We start from the raw sequence: 19,338 nt of genomic DNA, 5'->3' as shown, positions 1-19,338 counted from the left end.
AGAGATGTTTAAGGAGGGTAAGCCACAGAAGGTCGCTGCTGAAGGTCAGGCTGTAGGGCAGAGAGGGATCTTAAAATAATTTAGGAAAACTCCTGCACACTTTCTAGATCCCACAGATCCTGAAGTCCAGCAGCAGAGCTCCACCAGTGAGACCAGGTCTCTGTGTTAACCCTTTAATTGTGTTTTCAGTGGATCTTTCCGGAGCTGTGAAGAGTTTCTATGAGAGGGTTTCCTTCCAGAAGATGGTTTCTTATTCTGTACGCAGCCGAGTCAGCGTGGCGGGAAACACTCCGCTGTCTGACGGGTAAAACACTCTAACGCTCTCTAAAGCAGCAGAAGTTTGTGACTGACTGATGCTGTTAGTCCCTCTGAGTGTAAAATTCCTGAAAATGCATCAATATAACAGGACAGGTGTGTAGAGAGGAGGGAATCATCAGAAATGGTTAAAGTGGAGTTTTCCTGTGATTGTTCATAATCAAAATCAATGAATTACCAACACAGACACATCATATCAGCATTATTTCATTTCTATCTGCTTTTCTATGAGTTTCTTTAATCTTGACATGTTGAAGTGGAGTATTTGACCTTTGACCCCTGCGTGCGTTCAGGTTCAGGGAGTGTGAGCGGCGCTGTGACGAGGATCCTTGCTGCCGTGGAATCGGCTTCATCAGAGATGCCCAATCACCAGGTAGCGCTGACGCCGCTTCATCAACACCAAAATAAACAATTACTATGAAAAATATCCTGCAGAAAATAAAGCTTTAAAACTCACATCTAACTGTAGTTTATTTAGAACTGTAACCCCATCCCATCAGAGATGCAGGCTTTAGACCTGAGCCAGGAGAACCAGCTGGATGCTCCAGATCCTCTTTAGTCCACAGGACACGGCGTCTGATTTCCTCTGACCACAGAACAGTTTTCCATCTTTCCGCTGACCACAGAACAGTTTTCCATCTTTCCTCTGACCACAGAACAGTTTTCCATCTTTCCGCTGACCACAGAACAGTTTTCCATCTTTCCTCTGACCACAGAACAGTTTTCCATCTTTCCTCTGACCACAGAACAGTTTTCCATGTTTCCTCTGACCACAGAACAGTTTTCCATCTTTCCTCTGACCACAGAACAGTTTTCCATCTTTCCTCTGACCACAGAACAGTTTTCCATCTTTCCTCTGACCACAGAGCAGTTTTCCATCTTTCCTCTGACAACAGAGCAGTTTTCCATCTTTCCTCTGACCACAGAACAGTTTTCCATCTTTCCTCTGACCACAGAACAGTTTTCCATCTTTCCTCTGACCACAGAGCAGTTTTCCATCTTTCCTCTGACCACAGAACAGTTTTCCATCTTTCCGCTGACCACAGAACAGTTTTCCATCTTTCCTCTGACCACAGAACAGTTTTCCATGTTTCCTCTGACCACAGAACAGTTTTCCATCTTTCCTCTGACCACAGAACAGTTTTCCATCTTTCCTCTGACCACAGAACAGTTTTCCATCTTTCCTCTGACCACAGAACAGTTTTCCATGTTTCCTCTGACCACAGAACAGTTTTCCATCTTTCCTCTGACCACAGAACAGTTTTCCATCTTTCCTCTGACCACAGAACAGTTTTCCATCTTTCCTCTGACCACAGAACAGTTTTCCATCTTTCCTCTGACCACAGAACAGTTTTCCATCTTTCCTCTGGTTCCATCTTTCCTACTTCCAGCTGTTTTTGCCACTTTTTACCTCTTAGATTGTGGCTCTTGCAACAGTATTTTCATGTGGCTCTTTGGTTGAGTAACCCTGCTCTGTAGCATAGTCCCTATGATGCTGATGATGATGTATTATCATACATTATTATCATACATACATGATCATATTTACATACATACATACTTATCATACAGTATTTATCCCAAATAAGTGGGAGAAACTGAAAATGCTTTCCTAACAAAGGCTCAGGTCTCAGGAGGTTAAAGGTGCAATGTGTAGAATTTGGCTGCATTTCGCCAAACAGAAACGGTGTAAATGGGATATAATGTTTATATATTTATGTGAAGTATGTTAAAATCAGTGCACAATCATCCCCTTTAAACCTTCGTTTTCTTTTTACAAAATTAGAAAAAAGCTTTTTAATGTTAAATTACCGTGGGTCGCCCTCGCCCTCTGCCCGCCAGTCCTGAAAGCTACCTGAAAGGCAGGTGGAGAAGAAGACTGACCTATAATCTATAAAAATAACGGTTACAAACATGAATGAATAAAGCCTCACCTCGTCGCTGATGTAAATGACGTCCGGCTCACCATCCTTTCTGGTCTTCACAGGCTCTCGTCGCTTAGTGACGTGACGTTTTGGTAACAGATCGGCTCATTCTGAAATCTGAACGCTAGATGTCGCTAAAATGCCAAATTCTACACACTGCACCTTTAATTTGCATTTGTGGGTGGATGGCACGGCCAACTGTGTTGACAGACGATGATTTCTGGCATGTTCCTGAGCCCATGCAGGGATTTCACTACAGAATCATGCCTGTTTTTAATGCCGTGGCCCCTGAGGGCCCCTGAGGGCCCTCTCAGCCTTGTCCCTTGCTCTCAGAGATTTCTCCAGAATCTCTGAATCTTTGATGAGATTTTGGACTGTAGATGGAGGAGATTCAGAGTCTTAGCTGTTTTACATTGAGGAACATTTTTCTGAAATTGTTCCAGTTTTTAGACTCGCTTTTTCTCAGATTGGTGGACCTCTGCCCATCTTTACTTCTGAGAGACTCTGCCTCTCTAAAATGCTCCTTTTATACCCAGTCATGTTTCAGACCTGTTAATAATCTCAATAGCTGTAAAATTTTCCTCCAGCTGTTTTTATTAGGACCTCTTTCCCATTCTTTCGTTTCCCCGTCCCAACTTTTCTGAGACGTGTTGCTGCCATCAAATCCAAAATGAGCTCATATTTTCCTGAAATGTTAAAACGTCTCAGTTTAACCTCTGATTATGCCTTTTCTCTCTATTGTGAATAACTGACTTCTGTTTTAATTTCATTTTACCCAGCGCTCCAGCTTTTTTGGAATTAGGTCATTTTTAGGGTCTTGAGGGGTAACCTGGTATGATGGGACATCCAGCTTTGTTATCTCAGTCAAAGGAGATCCAGCAGTTGAACTCATGAGGACTTAAACATCCTGTTATGATGGGAAAATAAATAAATAAATGTCTGGATGTCAGACTTTTACCAGTTATCTCCCTGTCTCCCACTAAAACCAGCTCCACCACCCAGTCCTGGTCCTGACCAACCAGTGAACCCCAGTTAACGTCAAACCAACAGCAGTGTATGTTAAAGAGGAGAGAGCATAGGAGGGTTCAGGCTCTGGGTCTGCAGCTGTGAATTACTGTAGTTTAAAGTCACAGCCTCTCTCCTCTGTCAGCATGTTCCAACTCTCCTGTTTCCATGGTAACCATGTTTTTCCTGTTGGGTTTTTCATGCACATGCTTGCTTCAGGTGGTCCAGACGTGGTCTGCCTGTCTCTGATCAGTCTGGGCGTTCAGACCTGTGGTGAAGATGACGCCACCATGTGGAGGAGCCAGGACTGTGCACCGTCTGCCGTGAAGACCTCACCAGACCCCTTCGGATGGTACCAGAAACCCGGTACTGAGGACTCGTTCAGTAAACAGAGACATATCCACCGTATTTTTAAAATACAGTGCATATTCCAACATTTTATTCTGTATTTATTTATTTAATTTTATAATTATTCATTTATGGATCTATTGCTAGAAGATGAATTTATATTTACGGTTTAAAAAACAAGGAAAAATTGCATTTATAATAATCTACAGGTTCCTCTGTCCTGATGAGATGAATCCAGGTTTTTAAATATATATCATCATTAAATATTGACATTATTTTGAATATTAAAATCAAACTACAAAAAGTCTAAATCAGCCTTTCCTTTAAATAACATCAGCAGTGCGACATTAAAAACGAATGCTATCAGGCTGGGCTCATCATGTATGTATAGAAACGGTTCATTTTAACCCTTTAAAGCCTGAAAACACTAATTATAGCCAGAAAATTCTAATTTTTTGGGAATTGAGATGTTTATTTTACTTTCTGATGAAATCCCCTAAAAATCCAAATTTACATAAAATTTAACGTATTTTTTTATCTCATTTTTGGTACATCAGGTGTTTCTGGTAACTGATAATCCACTTGACATTTTTATCATTTATCACAGTGATACTCAACATGTGGCTCTTTTATGTCTTAATTTGAAATATTCCTCAGAAAACCTCAGAAAAGGGAAACCTTTTGCCCTTTTTCACCATTTTTCACCATTTTTCATCCATTAAATTTACTTTTAGCCATTAAATACCACTTTTTTATCCACTTTTTGGCCCATTTTTGCCCCTTTTTAAGTTTTACCCATTTTTTGCCACTTTAATCCCATTTTTGCCCTTTTTCACAATTTTTTCTTCCCCATTTTCATCCTTTTAAGCTGCCTTTTGTCATTTGGTACCACTTGTTTCCTCTTTTTTTACCTGTTTTTGCCTCTTCTTTTTGCCACTTTTATCACATTTTTGCCTTTTTTTGTTGCTTTTTGAACATTTTTGCCTCCTTTAACTTTTAGTTGATGCGACTTCAAGCTGTTTTTGCCACTTTCCACCTCTTAGATTGTGGCTCTTGCAGAGGTATTTTTCAACTATTTGGCTCTTTGGTTGAGTAACACTGATTTATCAGATTGTATGTATTTATATTTATCAGATTTTTATGATCATAAAAGTATTTATCTAATATGATACAACAGGCTTTAAAGGGTTAAATTAGCATTAAACAGACTGGCCTGTTTTAAGCCGCTTTGCTGGAAGCTCCTACCTGTCCATCTAAGCTCTCACCTGGTCCCACTAGGTCCTCTAGGCTTTAGTAGATCAGGCTCCTACCTGTTCATCTAAGCTCTCACCTGGTCCCACTAGGTCCTCTAGGCTTAAGTAGATCAGGCTCCTACCTGTCCATCTAAGCTCTCACCTGGTCCCACTAGGTCCTCTAGGCTTTAGTAGATCAGGCTCCTACCTGTCCATCTAAGCTCTCACCTGGTCCCACTAGGTCCTCTAGGCTTTAGTAGATCAGGCTCCTACCTGTTCATCTAAGCTCTCACCTGGTCCCACTAGGTCCTCTAGGCTTTAGTAGATCAGGCTCCTACCTGTTCATCTAAGCTCTCACCTGGTCCCACTAGGTCCTCTAGGCTTTAGTAGATCAGGCTCCTACCTGTTCATCTAAGCTCTCACCTGGTCCCACTAGGTCCTCTAGGCTTTAGTAGATCAGGCTCCTACCTGTCCATCTAAGCTCTCACCTGGTCCCACTAGGTCCTCTAGGCTTTAGTAGATCAGGCTCCTACCTGTCCATCTAAGCTCTCACCTGGTCCCACTAGGTCCTCTAGGCTTTAGAAGATCAGGCTCCTACCTGTCCATCTAAGCTCTCACCTGGTCCCACTAGGTCCTCTAGGCTTTAGAAGATCAGGCAGGTGCATTATGAGACAGCAGGTAGGTCAGACTGAAACACTAAATGTCCCTGTCCTTCTGTTTTGTCCTGACCTGCACGCTGACATAACCCTCTACACAGAAGCACAGAGTGTAATGTTGTGTGTTTGTGTGTTCAGTGAATCAGTGGACTTCCTCTCCGGCTCTCTGTCCTCCGTTCAAGCTGCCGCCACTGAAGAACAAGGGTAAGTCTGCAACTACAGCTGTTAGCGTTAGCATTAGCATTAGGGGTCTGATTCTAAATCTAGGATCATGATTCAGTCAGAACCGTTTTTAGTTCAAACTCACAACATTCCCTATTTTTAACAGAACGGAGCTAAACGAGGATGTAGGGGAGACTGGGGGCAGTTGTAACCCCTGACCTCTTTGATTGAACTGACCAGAACAGTCATGCCTTTATGTATTAAAATACAGCAATAGCTTTATTAACTAGTGCAAAAATAGATGTTTCTGATTTTTCAAAATGGCGTGTGTTCCCGGTAATCTGTGAGTTATAAAGGAAAATGTGAAAACTGTTACAACTGCCCCCAGTCTCCCCTACTGCTGTCTGCTGGTCATAAATGATCTGTGAGTCATTTTTCTAAAACCTGAAAAAGATCATACAGCCGTGGGGGTTTTATCAGATCAGGACTGGACTCCTCTGGACTCTTAGATCAGGACTAGACTCCTCTAGACTCTTAGATCAGGACTAGACTCCTCTGGACTCTTAGATCAGGACTAGACTCCTCTAGACTCTTAGATCAGGACTAGACTCCTCTAGACTCTTAGATCAGGACTAGACTCCTCTGGACTCTTAGATCAGGACTAGACTCCTCTGGACTCTTAGATCAGGACTAGACTCCTCTGGACTCTTAGATCAGGACTAGACTCCTCTAGACTCTTAGATCAGGACTAGACTCCTCTGGACACTTAGATCAGGACTAGACTCCTCTAGACTCTTAGATCAGGACTAGACTCCTCTAGACTCTTAGATCAGGACTAGACTCCTCTAGACTCTTAGATCAGGACTGGACCCCTCTAGACTCTGGTCTATCTTCATCTGGATCGACCACACTAGGAGGTCTACAGGACTGGGTATTTCCTCTTTTCTATTGGCTGTCCTCACTTCCTGACCCCCAGCAGACCCTCTGGATCACATGACTGCAACCAGCCAATCCCAGTGTCTTTACGTCCTCAGTGTCTCTGGATCAGTGGCGTCTCCTCTCTGAGTCTTCGGTCCTCATCGACCCGTCCGTCTCTACCTATGATGTCATTCACGTGAGCCAAGACGTCGCCACAGACCAGGACAAGACCAGGGACTGGTGTCTCCATGGTAATGTCTCCCAGAAACACTGTTAATGCTCTAGAACGTATTCAAATAAAGTTTGAACAGAATGTGGCGATGTGTGACTGAAACGCCTCCTCTTCCTGGTTAAGCCTGCCAGGAGGCGGAGTCTTGTGTGGCCACCTCTCTCAGTGAGGTGGAGTCTAACACTCGCTGCATCCTCTACCCCGACACCACGGCCTGTGGACTAAGCTCCGCCCCCTCCTCAAACAGCCCCTCCTCCTCTTGCAGACTGGTCATTAGAGAGCCCGCCCCCCTGGTGTACCTGAGAACAGGTAAGCCAATCAGGGCGTATAGAATAGCGAGGAGTGTTTAAATCTGCTCAAATCTGTGACGTTTCTCCTCTTCAGAGCGGTTGCCGTCGGTTACCTTCATCTCCATCCCAGGCCACGGCACGCTGCAGGGTGTTGCCGTGGAAACAACGCTTGGCTCAGACAGGAAGTCAGTGGTTCAGTTCCTGGGAGTTCCGTACGCCCGTCCACCAATCGGATCGCTCCGCTTTGAAGCAGCTCAGCCGCCTGATTGGACAGGAGCCTGGGACGCCACCAAGCCCCGGTAAACGCCGTCTGTTGACTAAAACATCGTTTGAGCTCAGCCTCAAAAGTGGAAACATGAGCCAACTTTTATTTTGAAATGAGAAATACAAAATAAAGTAACAAGCTGTTTCCTGTTGACCGCCAAAGTAAAACCTGGAAAACAGCTCTGCCCCGGTTCATTCAGTCTGATATTCAAGACAAAAACCCACCGCTGCAGAAAGACTCCAAACCAGCGACACTCAGCCCTCGCCATAGCCTCAGTGCTGGAAAATACCTCGCCATAGCCTCAGTATTGGAAAATACCGCGCCATAGCCTCAGTGCTGGAAAATACCTCGCCATAGCCTCAGTGCTGGAAAATACCTCGCCATAGCCTCAGTGCTGGAAAATACCTCGCCATAGCCTCAGTGCTGGAAAATACCGCGCCATAGCCTCAGTGCTGGAAAATACCGCGCCATAGCCTCAGTGCTGGAAAATACCTCGCCATAGCCTCAGTGCTGGAAAATACCTCGCCATAGCCTCAGTGCTGGAAAATACCTCGCCATAGCCTCAGTATTGGAAAATACCGCGCCATAGCCTCAGTGCTGGAAAATACCGCGCCATTCATGGCAAAAGGTAGCTTTAATAGGTGAAAAGTGGCAAAAATGGTGAAAAATGCCAAAAATGGGATAAAAATGGCAAAAATGGGGGAAATGGGGGCAAAAGAAGTGGCAAAATATAAGGAAACAAGTGGTTTTTCATGGCAAAAGGTAGATTAAAAGGGCAAGAAGGGGCAAAAATGTGATTAAAGCAGCAAAGTTGATCAGAAGTGGCAAAAGAAAAAAGGGGCAAAAAAATACAAATAAGGGCAATGGAAATACAAGGACAATAAAATAAAGTTTGGCAATCAAAGCCTCCTGTACAAGTGTGAGAAACCTACAGATTAATGGGACTTATTACTGAGGTCCAGGTTTTCCTGTTTTTGAGGCCCTCTGGTGGATAATAGTTATTTATTAAATGAAGACATGAAAGAGCCACATGTTGGGATTTAAAAACCCTGACCAGAGTCCTGTCGAAGAATGTAATCGATCCAGAAATGGTTTAAAAAGAGAGATGAGACCAGAAACACTACCGGTTATCTGTTGCCTGTTTCCTGATCCTCAGTTTTATCAAACTGCCATGAGGGCAGCTTGTTCCGTCTTTTTAAACCGTCTTCAGAAAACAGACCTGTGTCTTGGTTTTGGCTGTAGAATAAACGGTGGGATCCTGTGAATGTGTCTGCGTTTCAGTCCCAGCTGTATTCAGCCCGGTGACGTGGAGTCTGAAGCCTCCAGCGAGGATTGTCTCTACCTCAACATCTTCACACCTGCCACCCAGGTGAGTCCACATCCTGCTCTGAGCAGAGTCCATTCTGTCAGCTACAACTCTAGAAAACAGACGTGGTCCTAGTTCCACCAGTCCCCATGAGGAGAGAGAGCGGGTGCCTGTGGCACAGTTCTACCCGGCCCACCAGATCATGTTTTTATTCTAACTGGCCCACCAGTATGAGGTCTGCAGATTTCCTCCAGTATAACAATGTAAACCTAACCTGGACGAGTAAATATCCTTGTTGAGTCATGAAATGAGAAAGAATAAAGAGTTAAAAAAAAAGATAAAAAGTCAGGACTGTGTTTCCATTTCTATTTTCTGATTTGCATCTCACAATTATGACTTAAAGTTATGGTTTTGACTTTTTAGATCATATTTTGACCTTTTAAATTCACCATTTAAATTAATATTTTAACATTTTTAATCCATGAATTTGAATTTGAATCCCAAATATTAACCTTTTGGATTTAAAATCTTTTTCCTTTTTTTCTCATCTTTGGACCTTTAACTCAACATTTTTAATTTTATCTAATTTTTAGAATTTTATGAATTTGATCTTATATTTTGACCTTTTAAACGTATGAATTTGAATTTTATCTCATAGTTCACCTTCAAAACTCTTGATTTAGAATTTTTTTCTCGCATCTTTATCTTTTCAACCCTTTAATATAACTTTGATTCCCAGTTATTGGCCTTTTTGATTCAAAAATGTAACTTCATGTTTTGAATTTTACCTAATATTTTGCATTTAAAACACATAATTTGGAATTTTATCTCATATTCTGACCTTTTTAACTCATGATTTTGAATTATATTTGGTGCTTTAACTGTTAAAAATCCTGATGTTTAGTTTTGACTCCATTATCTCAGAATTATAAATCATTAATGTGGTGAATTCTGACCCAGTTAGGCCCTCAGATTAGACTCAGATTGTGAACTTGGCCCCTGCTGTAGAGTCCAGACTAGCTGTGTTTGGATGCCTCAGCATAGAAAACAGCTCTTTAAAACCCACAGTAAAATCAGACTCCTTTTTGTTAGATTTGCTGAGTTTTAGAAAAACAAACTAAAACATAACTCCTCTTAAATGACTGTAAATGGAGTTATTAATAATATTTATGACTGATGACTTTCTGTGTTTTTGTTCTGCTGTGATAAACAGAGGGTGCGTCTCCCAGTCCTGGTCTTCTTCTTTAACCCTTCAGCCAATCAGAGCCCTGGACTCTTGGATGGCTCCACCCTCGCTGCGGTGGGTAATGTTGTCGTGGTGACAGCCAGTTACAGAGCTGCAGCGCTGGGATTCCTCAGTGCAGGTACATCTACGGGCGTTTCTATGGGGTCAGACTGTCCCGGTTCTCGTTGTTCAGCGGTCCAGAGTAGATTTCGTGGCTCTGGGATCCAGAGTGGCTGTCCTACTCTCTCTATCAGGACTCATCGTCTACAGTTGTGCTAGGGCCAGTTTTTTACTAAACAGGCACTTTGGGGGCCGAACTTTCCCGTAAACTGAAGAAATTTTCATGATAGTCCAGTTCATGTTTTTGTGTAGGTATTTTTATTTTCGTTTGGCTCGATCGGTGAGATGGGTGTGTTTGTCTCAGCCAGACTTACATATTTGACAAAGATATTTCTGTGGCTGTCAGGCTGTTTGATGCTGATTTGCTGTGTAGCCATGAGAGAAAAACCCAAGCAGGAAAACTGCACTCCAAAAACACCTTAGGCTGAAAGTTTCCATAGAAAACAGCAGTTTTTAAAATCAAGAATCAACTGAAAAATACAAATTTTACATTTTTATTCCCATAATTATATTTGTATTCTTTCGTCCCATTTCTGAATTTTTATTCTTTTTTCCCAGTTTTATATTTTTATTCTTTTCTCCCATTTTAATATTTTTATTTTTATGCTCTTTTTTTATATTTTTAATCTTTTTTTTCAATTTTATATTTCTATTGTTTGCTCCCATTTTAATGTTTTTATTCTTTAATTTAATTTTCATATTTTTATTCCCTTTTTCCATCTCTATAATGCTATATTTTTGTGCCTTACTCCAATTTTAATGTTTCATTTTTTGACTCAAATTATTATTTTTATTCTTCATTCATGTTTTAATGTTTTTTATTTTTGATTCCCATTTTATTACATTTCTTTTTTTCCCCTCTCTTAGTTTGTTAGCAACATAACTCAAAAAGTCATGAACAGATTTTCATGAAATTTTCAGGAAATGTCAGAAATGCCATAAGGAAGAATTGATTAGATTTTGGGAGTGATCCGGATCACCGTCTGGAACCAGGAATGTTTTTAAAGGGTTCTTCAGAGAGAGAAGGGAGGTAGGGCTGATGGCGGAGGTCTGCGCTCTCTGAGAGCTTTTTTAGTTCCCAATATTATCCTTTTTTTATCTTTTATATTTTTATTCTTATCAAGAATCTACTGATAGAGACCTGTTTAACACAAGACCAGGACCAGGCACTGTAGACCAGGACCAGGCACTGTAGACCAGGACCAGGCACTGTAGACCAGGACCAGGCACTGTAGACCAGGACCAGGCACTGAAGACCAGGACCAGGCACTGTAGACCAGGACCAGGCACTGAAGACCAGGACCAGGCACTGTAGACCAGGACCAGGCACTGAAGACCAGGACCAGGCACTGTAGACCAGGACCAGGCACTGAAGACCAGGACCAGGCACTGTAGACCAGGACCAGGCACTGTAGACCAGGACCAGGCACTGAAGACCAGCTCAGGGTCTACAGCACTCAGTCCTGGTTTTAAAGGGGGTACCAGTGTGATCCAGAATCCAGGTTCTATAGACTAACGTCTGACCCCTCCTCCCTCCCAGCAGGTTCCTCTGGTCTGAAGGGAGATTACGGACTGTCAGACCAGGAGGCGGTGCTTCGCTGGGTTAACGCCCACATCTCTCTGGTTGGTGGAGACAGCGGTAGAGTGACTGTGGGGGCGGAGCGACGTGGAGCGGACATCGCCAGCCTTCATCTCCTCTCCTCCTCTTCCTCCTCTCCTCTGTTTCAGAGGATGATGCTGATGGTGAGAGAACATTTCCACCCTCCTCTTCGTCGCTGGGACGTCATCTGTGCTGTGATTGGCTGACCATTTTGCCAGGAAACGCAGGGTTTGCAGTTGTAAATATTAGTCTTTATTATCAGTGCTAGCAGAGTAGCCCTGGTAAGTCAGAAACAGGATGAAGGAGGAGCTGGGGTGGGGGAGGATTCCTAAAAGCAGCTTGCAGAGGGAGCCGCCTTGATATGGTAGCATGGGTGTCATTAGCCAATAGCACGCTTAGAAGTGAATCAGCCGGCCGTCAGCTGGTGAGGGCTAACTCCAGCTGTGATATGGCAGCGCTGGATTCTGTGGTCGGTCTGAACTAACGCTTTTGTTCCTCCCGCAGGGTGGATCCGCGTTTTCCCCGTCACTGATTCAGACTGCGTCCGCCGCCAGACGCCAGGCACTTGAACTAGCCAAAGAGCTGGACTGTGACATCACCAGCGATGATAAGATTGCTGCCTGCCTTAGAGCGACACCTGTGCACACGCTGAACGCCGCTCAGACCAAGGTAGAGACTCAAACAGGAAGTGCTTAATCTGAAAATGAAGTCCTGGGTCACACACACCTCACCTGTGCAGTGTGAGAGTGACTTAAACTGGTTGAAGTGTTTCAAAGATAACAGTAACTAAATCTTTCAATAACAAGCAGTGATAAAAATACACCCATCACTGATGTAGTAATCTGTATCACAGATTATCTGGTAACCTATTAAAGGTCTCATATTTAACCCTTTAACCCTGGATTTCTCTGATTCTTGGGGGGCTGTGGACAGAGGCACATGTTGGTATTTTGCATGAATGTGGGCTTATAGCCATCCAACTCTCCCTGTGATAACTGTCAGCGAGTCTTCCTCACCAGTGTGGAGGAATATTGGACATTTATAAGTTTTGATGACATCATCTTTCTAAAGCGTATGAATGGTTCTGATGGATGACATCATCAAAGGGAATGACATCATCAAAGGGAGAGGATGAAATGTTCATGGACCAAGCAGTTTTTCCCTTCCTTTAATGGGAATTTTCCCTCCATTTTTCAGCCTTTTTTCTTCATCGTTGAGCTTTCTCCCTCCATATTTGACCCTTTTTCCTTTATTTTTCAGCCTTTTCCTCCACTTTTGTGTCTTTTCCCTCCATTTTTCAGCCTTTTCCTCCACTTTTGTGTCTTTTTGCCTCCGTTTTTCAGCCTTTTCCTCCACTTTTGTGTCTTTTCCCTCTGTTTTTCAGCCTTTTCCTCCACTTTTGTATCTTTTCCCTCTGTTTTTCAGCCTTTTCCTCCACTTTTGTGTCTTTTCCCTCCGTTTTTCAGCCTTTTCCTCCACTTTTGTGTCTTTTCCCTCCGTTTTTCAGCCTTTTCCTCCACTTTTGTGTCTTTTCCCTCCATTTTCAGCCTTTTCCTCCACTTTTGTGTCTTTTCCCTCCGTTTTTCAGCCTTTTCCTCCACTTTTGTGTCTTTTCCCTCCGTTTTTCAGCCTTTTCCTCCACTTTTGTGTCTTTTCCCTCCGTTTTTCAGCCTTTTCCTCCACTTTTGTGTCTTTTCCCTCCATTTTCAGCCTTTTCCTCCACTTTTGTATCTTTTCCCTCCGTTTTTCAGCCTTTTCCTCCACTTTTATGTCTTTTCCCTCCATTTTCAGCCTTTTCCTCCACTTTTGTGTCTTTTTGCCTCCGTTTTTCAGCCTTTTCCTCCACTTTTGTGTCTTTTACCTCCGTTTTTCAGCCTTTTCCTCCACTTTTGTGTCTTTTCCCTCCATTTTTCAGCCTTTTCCTCTACTTTTGTGTCTTTTCCCTCCGTTTTTCAGCCTTTTCCTCCACTTTTGTATCTTTTCCCTCCGTTTTTCAGCCTTTTCCTCCACTTTTGTGTCTTTTCCCTCCGTTTTTCAGCCTTTTCCTCCACTTTTGTCTCTTTTCCCTCCGTTTTTCAGCCTTTTCCTCCACTTTTGTGTCTTTTCCCTCCATTTTTCAGCCTTTTCCTCTACTTTTGTGTCTTTTCCCTCCGTTTTTCAGCCTTTTCCTCTACTTTTGTGTCTTTTCCCTCCATTTTCAGCCTTTTCCTCCACTTTTGTGTCTTTTCCCTCCATTTTCAGCCTTTTCCTCCACTTTTGTGTCTTTTCCCTCCGTTTTTCAGCCTTTTCCTCCACTTTTGTGTCTTTTCCCTCCGTTTTTCAGCCTTTTCCTCCACTTTTGTGTCTTTTCCCTCCATTTTCAGCCTTTTCCTCTACTTTTGTGTCTTTTCCCTCCGTTTTTCAGCCTTTTCCTCTACTTTTGTGTCTTTTCCCTCCATTTTCAGCCTTTTCCTCCACTTTTGTGTCTTTTCCCTCCATTTTCAGCCTTTTCCTCCACTTTTGTGTCTTTTCCCTCCGTTTTTCAGCCTTTTCCTCCACTTTTGTGTCTTTTCCCTCCGTTTTTCAGCCTTTTCCTCCACTTTTGTATCTTTTCCCTCCGTTTTTCAGCCTTTTCCTCCACTTTTGTATCTTTTCCCTCCGTTTTTCAGCCTTTTCCTCCACTTTTGTATCTTTTCCCTCCGTTTTTCAGCCTTTTCCTCCACTTTTGTGTCTTTTCCCTCCGTTTTTCAGCCTTTTCCTCCACTTTTGTGTCTTTTCCCTCCATTTTTCAGCCTTTTCCTCCACTTTTGTGTCTTTTCCCTCCGTTTTTCAGCCTTTTCCTCTACTTTTGTGTCTTTTCCCTCCATTTTCAGCCTTTTCCTCCACTTTTGTGTCTTTTCCCTCTGTTTTTCGAGCTGTTTTTCGAGCTGTTTTTCTCCATTATTATCCAGTGTGCCATGGTTGGCAGTTTTTTTGAAAAATCTTGGTGAAACTGAACTGAGCTTAATAAAAATGTTGTTAATCACAGTTAACCCTTGATCTAATGGGGGCGGGGCTTTCAGACCGAGGGTCCGGATGGTGTGGATGGCTTTGTCCTTTAAACCATCATTTAAAAAGAGACACTTTTGTTTACTCAGGTTATCTTTATATCCAACATTTATGGTTTAACACCAGCTTCATACGTTATTCTCTGATTGCTGCAGCTGTTGGCGGTCAGCGGTCCGTTCCAGGCCTGGTCCCCGGTCCGTCAGTCGCTCTCTCAGTCGTCCTTCCACAGAGTCGACCTGCTGCTGGGAACGTCAGAGCTGGACGGTCTGATCAGCCGAGCTCGCCGGATTAAGGTCGGATACGTGGTCCACGTGTTTGTGTTTACGGATCCGTCTGAAATATCCTCACCCATAGAGCCGGTCTTTACCTCTGTAAGGGTCTTTGTGTTAATCTGCTCTCACGTCGCCATCTCTCTTGGTTCAGGACTTTGAGGCTCTGCAGGGCCGAGCCGACGGTAAAACGGCGTTCTACGAGGCTCTGACTCGCTCGCTGGGTGGAGCCACAGGAAGTGACATGCTGAAGGAGGCGGCGTCCTGGTTCTACTCTCTGGATCACAGCCCGTCAGCCGCTGGATACAGCCTGTTCTCCAGGGCGCTCAACAACGCCACCAGGTGAGACAGGAAGATACTGAGGTTTAAATCAGTGACCTCTCATCAGGAGGTCACTGATTTAAACCTCACCCTACAACAGGAAGTATAACCCTGATCATTCCACAGGCTCCGCCCTTCATTCACCACTAGATCTGACTGAGTCTGAAGCTTAAAGCGTGTTTGTACGTTTGTGTTTCAGAGATCTGTTCATCGTCTGCCCCAGTCTGCAGATGGCTAACCACTGGGCTAGCAGCAACGCTAACGTCTTCCTGTACCACCAGCCAGCCTCAGACCACAGGTACGCAGTAGGAGTCATCATTTAAGATGGTTTACTCCGCCATGGAGCCAGAACCTCTGTGCTCTTGTTTCACCTGTGGTGTTAGGGTGGGTATGTAGACAGCCTGGGTTAAGCCCCGCCCTCTGCGCCTTTATCCTGTGATTCCCGCTCTCTCATCTCTGGTTCAGACCCCGTCCTCCTCTATCAGAGAAAGGTCATTCTCCCCTAAACAGACGTTAACCAGCACCAACATGTTTCTGATCAGACGTATTGATCCGTGATTGTTCTCTGCAGGGCTGATGTTTCCGTTCCCATGGATGTTCAGTTGGTGTTCGGGACTCCTCATCATCCAATGAGCTCTCAGCGATTCACCTCGTCTGACCGACGCCTCTCTCTGGCCATGATGAGCTACGTCTCCAGCTTCATCCGCACCGGGTCAGACGCACAAACACGCCTTAAATCCAAATTAACCAATCAACACTGTGATTTAGTTAAAGCCACGCCTTAAATCAAAATTAACCAATAAACACTCTGTGATTTAGTTAAAGCCACGCCTTAAATCCAAATTAACCAATAAACACTCTGTGATTTAATTAAAGCCACGCCTTAAATCCAAATTAACCAATAAACACTCTGTGATTTAGTTAAAGCCACGCCTTAAATCCAAATTAACCAATCAACACTCTGTGATTTAGTTAAAGCCACGCCTTAAATCCAAATTAACCAATAAACACTCTGTGATTTAGTTAAAGCCACGCCTTAAATCCAAATTAACCAATCAACACTGTGATTTAGTTAAAGCCACGCCTTAAATCCAAATTAACCAATCAACACTGTGATTTAGTTAAAGCCACGCCTTAAATCCAAATTAACCAATCAACACTCTGTGATTTAGTTAAAGCCACGCCTTAAATCCAAATTAACCAATCAACACTCTGTGATTTAGTTAAAGCCACGCCTTAAATCCAAATTAACCAATCAACACTCTGTGATTTAGTTAAAGCCACGCCTGTCTGACTCAGGAGATGACATGTACGTTCTTTTATCTCAGGAACCCAAATCCATCACCAGTGTGGGCGGAGTCAGCTCTCCCCCGCTGGCGGCAGCTCCTTTCCTCTGAGGCGACGCCCACCTACCTGCAGCTAAGCCCCGCCCTCCGGCATCAGCAGGGTCTGAGACAGAGCGCCTGCTCGTTCTGGAACGGTCTGGGGAGAAGACTGAGCGCTTTGAGCGGTGAGAAGAGGCGGAGCGTGGTCTTTCCTGAAGTCTGATTTGTCCTCATATTTACGTGACGCGATAAACCAGCGAGACTCAGCGCGTGGAGGAGCCAGTCAGCTTCACCCTCAGAGATGATCGTTGCGAGTCACATTAATCAGTTTGTTTCCCCCTCTTGGACAGTTGGCTTAAATGATCAAACTTTATTTTTTGTTTGTATTATTCCATTGCCCTTATTTGCAATTTTCCCCTCTTTTTAGCCACTTTTATTCTATTTGTCCAGCTTTTTAGGCCGTTCACTACTTCTTTTGCCCCTTTTCACCAGTCTTTTTGGTCCTGCTTTTTGCTGTTTTCAGTTTTCCCCCCTTTGTTCCATGTTTTGCACCTTCTCATCCATTTAAGCTGTCTTTTTCCATTGACTGCCACTTTTTCCCCATTTCTGTCACCTTTGTCCATTTAAGTTTTTTTTCATCTATTTTTTGCCACATTTTTACAGTTGGTGGGCCATTTTTGCCACCTGTTACTCATTTTTTAATCAATTTGCCACTTTTTCTCCACATTTTTGCCAGTTTTCACCCATTTCTTGCCACTTCTTTGCCAGTTTTTGACCATTTGGCCAATTCTGTCAGTTTTTTTTTCGTTTTTGCTACATTTTTACCATTTTTGACCAATTTTGCCACATGTACCTCATTTTTTTGGTCAATTCAATTTATTTTTGCCATTTGTAAGCAGTTTTGCCTCGCATAGCTTACTTTTGTTATTTTTGCCACATTTTACTGTTTTTTGGCCATTTTTGCCACCTGTAACTTATTTTTTCATCAATTTTTACCAAATTCCACCCCAACTTTAACTTTTATCTCATTTTTTACCTTGAAACTCTTGATTTTTAATTTTATCTCAGTTTTTTGACCTTTTAAATTCATGGTTTTAACTTTTATCTCACAATTTATTTTTGCCATTTCTAACCAGTTTTTGCCTCTCTTATCTCGCTTTTGTTATTTTCAAAAAAATTTCCCCCTTTTTGCCATTTTTGATTCTTCTTGCACGTTTAAGCTGCCTTCTTTTCATTGAATGCCACTTTTGGCCATTTTAGTAACTTGTATTTGCCACATTTTCCTGTTTTTTGGCCATTTTTGCTGCCTGTAACTTATTTTTTCATAAATTTCTGCCACTTTCCCCTTTTTGTCACTTTTGCCCATGTAAGTCTATTTTCACTCAGTTTTTGCTACATTTTTACTGGTTTTTGGACAAATTTGTCGCCTGTAACTCATTTTTTGTTATCGATTTTTGACATTTTTTTACCAGTGTTTCCTTTTTTTGTTCTGCTTTTTGCTATTTGCATTTTTTCCCCACTTTTTTGCCATGTCTTGCCCCTTCCCACCCATTTAAGCTGCCTTTTTCCATTGAATGCCACTTATGTCTGTTTTAGTTTTTTGTTGTTTAAATTTGTTAAATTTTATCGGCCATTTTTGCCACCTGTAACGTATTTTTTCATCAATTTTTGACACTTTTTCTCCCTATTTTTGCCAACTTCCACCCATTTTTTGCCACTTCTTTGTTGCTTTTTGACCATTTCACCACTTTGACCATTTCATCGCCATGCTTCACCTCTTAGATTGTGGCTCTTGCAAAGGTATTTTTAACAGTTTGGCTCCTTGCTTGAGCAGGGTTGAGTTTCACTGTGATAACACACGTTTAAAGGTGGCAGATGTAGAAATGTGACGTTAACATCGGCGTGATCCTGTCTCTCATCCATCAGTGCTGAGTTTCGTCCTCCTCTGTCTGAATCTCACCGATGTTCTCCTCTGTCTCTCATCATGAGACCCATCTTCATCTCTTTTTTACACATACTCTGTATTCCACTCAGGTGATTTGGGGGCGGAGTCCGTCCAGCCCACATTGCCCCTTGTGCCCCCCGTGGCCGCCCCATCTAGCCAATCACAGACGGAGAAGGACGCCTACAGCTGAACTGATGACATCATCACCTTCCTGTCTTCATCTTCATCTTGATCATTTCTAAACTTCTGTGCTCAATCATCAATAAAGACGTGAAGCTCTCTGCAGTCTGTGTGGTGTCAGCATGAGGTCCTCCACTAGAGGGAGCTCTTGTTCATCTATCACTGGGCTGAGGGTCAGAACCTCACATAGAACCATTCTACACCTTATTCTGGCTGATTTCTCTTGTTTTATAACAGCAACACGCGTTAAAGGTGGTAAAGCACGTCAGAACTCTAATTCAGTTTAAAGTCAGAGCAGAAAATATTTGACACAAAACCACAGAAACAGAAAATATTCACCCGCCTGGATGTTCGACTCTTTCATTGATTTTATAAATCAGTCATGATCAATATCATTTGGATTTTGGACCAAAAAAAACTCTTGGATATAAAGGTGAAAGCAGATCTGTGCACAATAGTCTCACTGAAATAAAAACCAGTAATATAAACCAGTGAGTGCATAAATATGAAGCCCTTAAAGCGACTGAGCTGATCCACAGTTGGTGCTGGTAGGCTCACAGTTAGAGAGATGAGGATCAGCTGAGGTCAGAGAATGCCTCTCAGTGATTGGAGGATAAAGACACCTGAGTCTGGAAGGTCCAGTCACTGGTTCATCAGTATTCATGGCTACCATTA

The 19,338-nt window shown here is 42.9% G+C and overlaps 1 protein-coding gene across 1 annotated transcript in view; it reads left to right on the top strand.

Annotated features, from left to right (window-relative positions):
• The window catches only part of tg (thyroglobulin), a 55,165-nt gene extending 36,426 nt beyond the window's left edge, over positions 1-18,739 (top strand). The window contains exons 32-48 of the mRNA XM_041794315.1: positions 190-304; positions 609-688; positions 3,465-3,611; positions 5,620-5,685; positions 6,678-6,812; positions 6,917-7,099; positions 7,175-7,379; positions 8,627-8,714; positions 9,865-10,015; positions 11,537-11,739; positions 12,101-12,265; positions 14,779-14,916; positions 15,047-15,234; positions 15,413-15,511; positions 15,785-15,925; positions 16,542-16,723; positions 18,573-18,739. Coding sequence (XP_041650249.1) covers positions 190-304; positions 609-688; positions 3,465-3,611; positions 5,620-5,685; positions 6,678-6,812; positions 6,917-7,099; positions 7,175-7,379; positions 8,627-8,714; positions 9,865-10,015; positions 11,537-11,739; positions 12,101-12,265; positions 14,779-14,916; positions 15,047-15,234; positions 15,413-15,511; positions 15,785-15,925; positions 16,542-16,723; positions 18,573-18,673 — 2,387 coding nt within the window. The 3' untranslated portion in view covers positions 18,674-18,739. The remainder of the gene's footprint in view (positions 1-189; positions 305-608; positions 689-3,464; positions 3,612-5,619; positions 5,686-6,677; positions 6,813-6,916; positions 7,100-7,174; positions 7,380-8,626; positions 8,715-9,864; positions 10,016-11,536; positions 11,740-12,100; positions 12,266-14,778; positions 14,917-15,046; positions 15,235-15,412; positions 15,512-15,784; positions 15,926-16,541; positions 16,724-18,572) is intronic.
• Positions 18,740-19,338: the final 599 nt, after the last annotated feature.

Source organism: Cheilinus undulatus, linkage group 8 (genome assembly GCF_018320785.1).
Source record: "Cheilinus undulatus linkage group 8, ASM1832078v1, whole genome shotgun sequence".
Lineage (NCBI taxonomy): Eukaryota > Metazoa > Chordata > Actinopteri > Labriformes > Labridae > Cheilinus > Cheilinus undulatus.
This window is presented reverse-complemented; position numbering and strand designations above follow the sequence as displayed.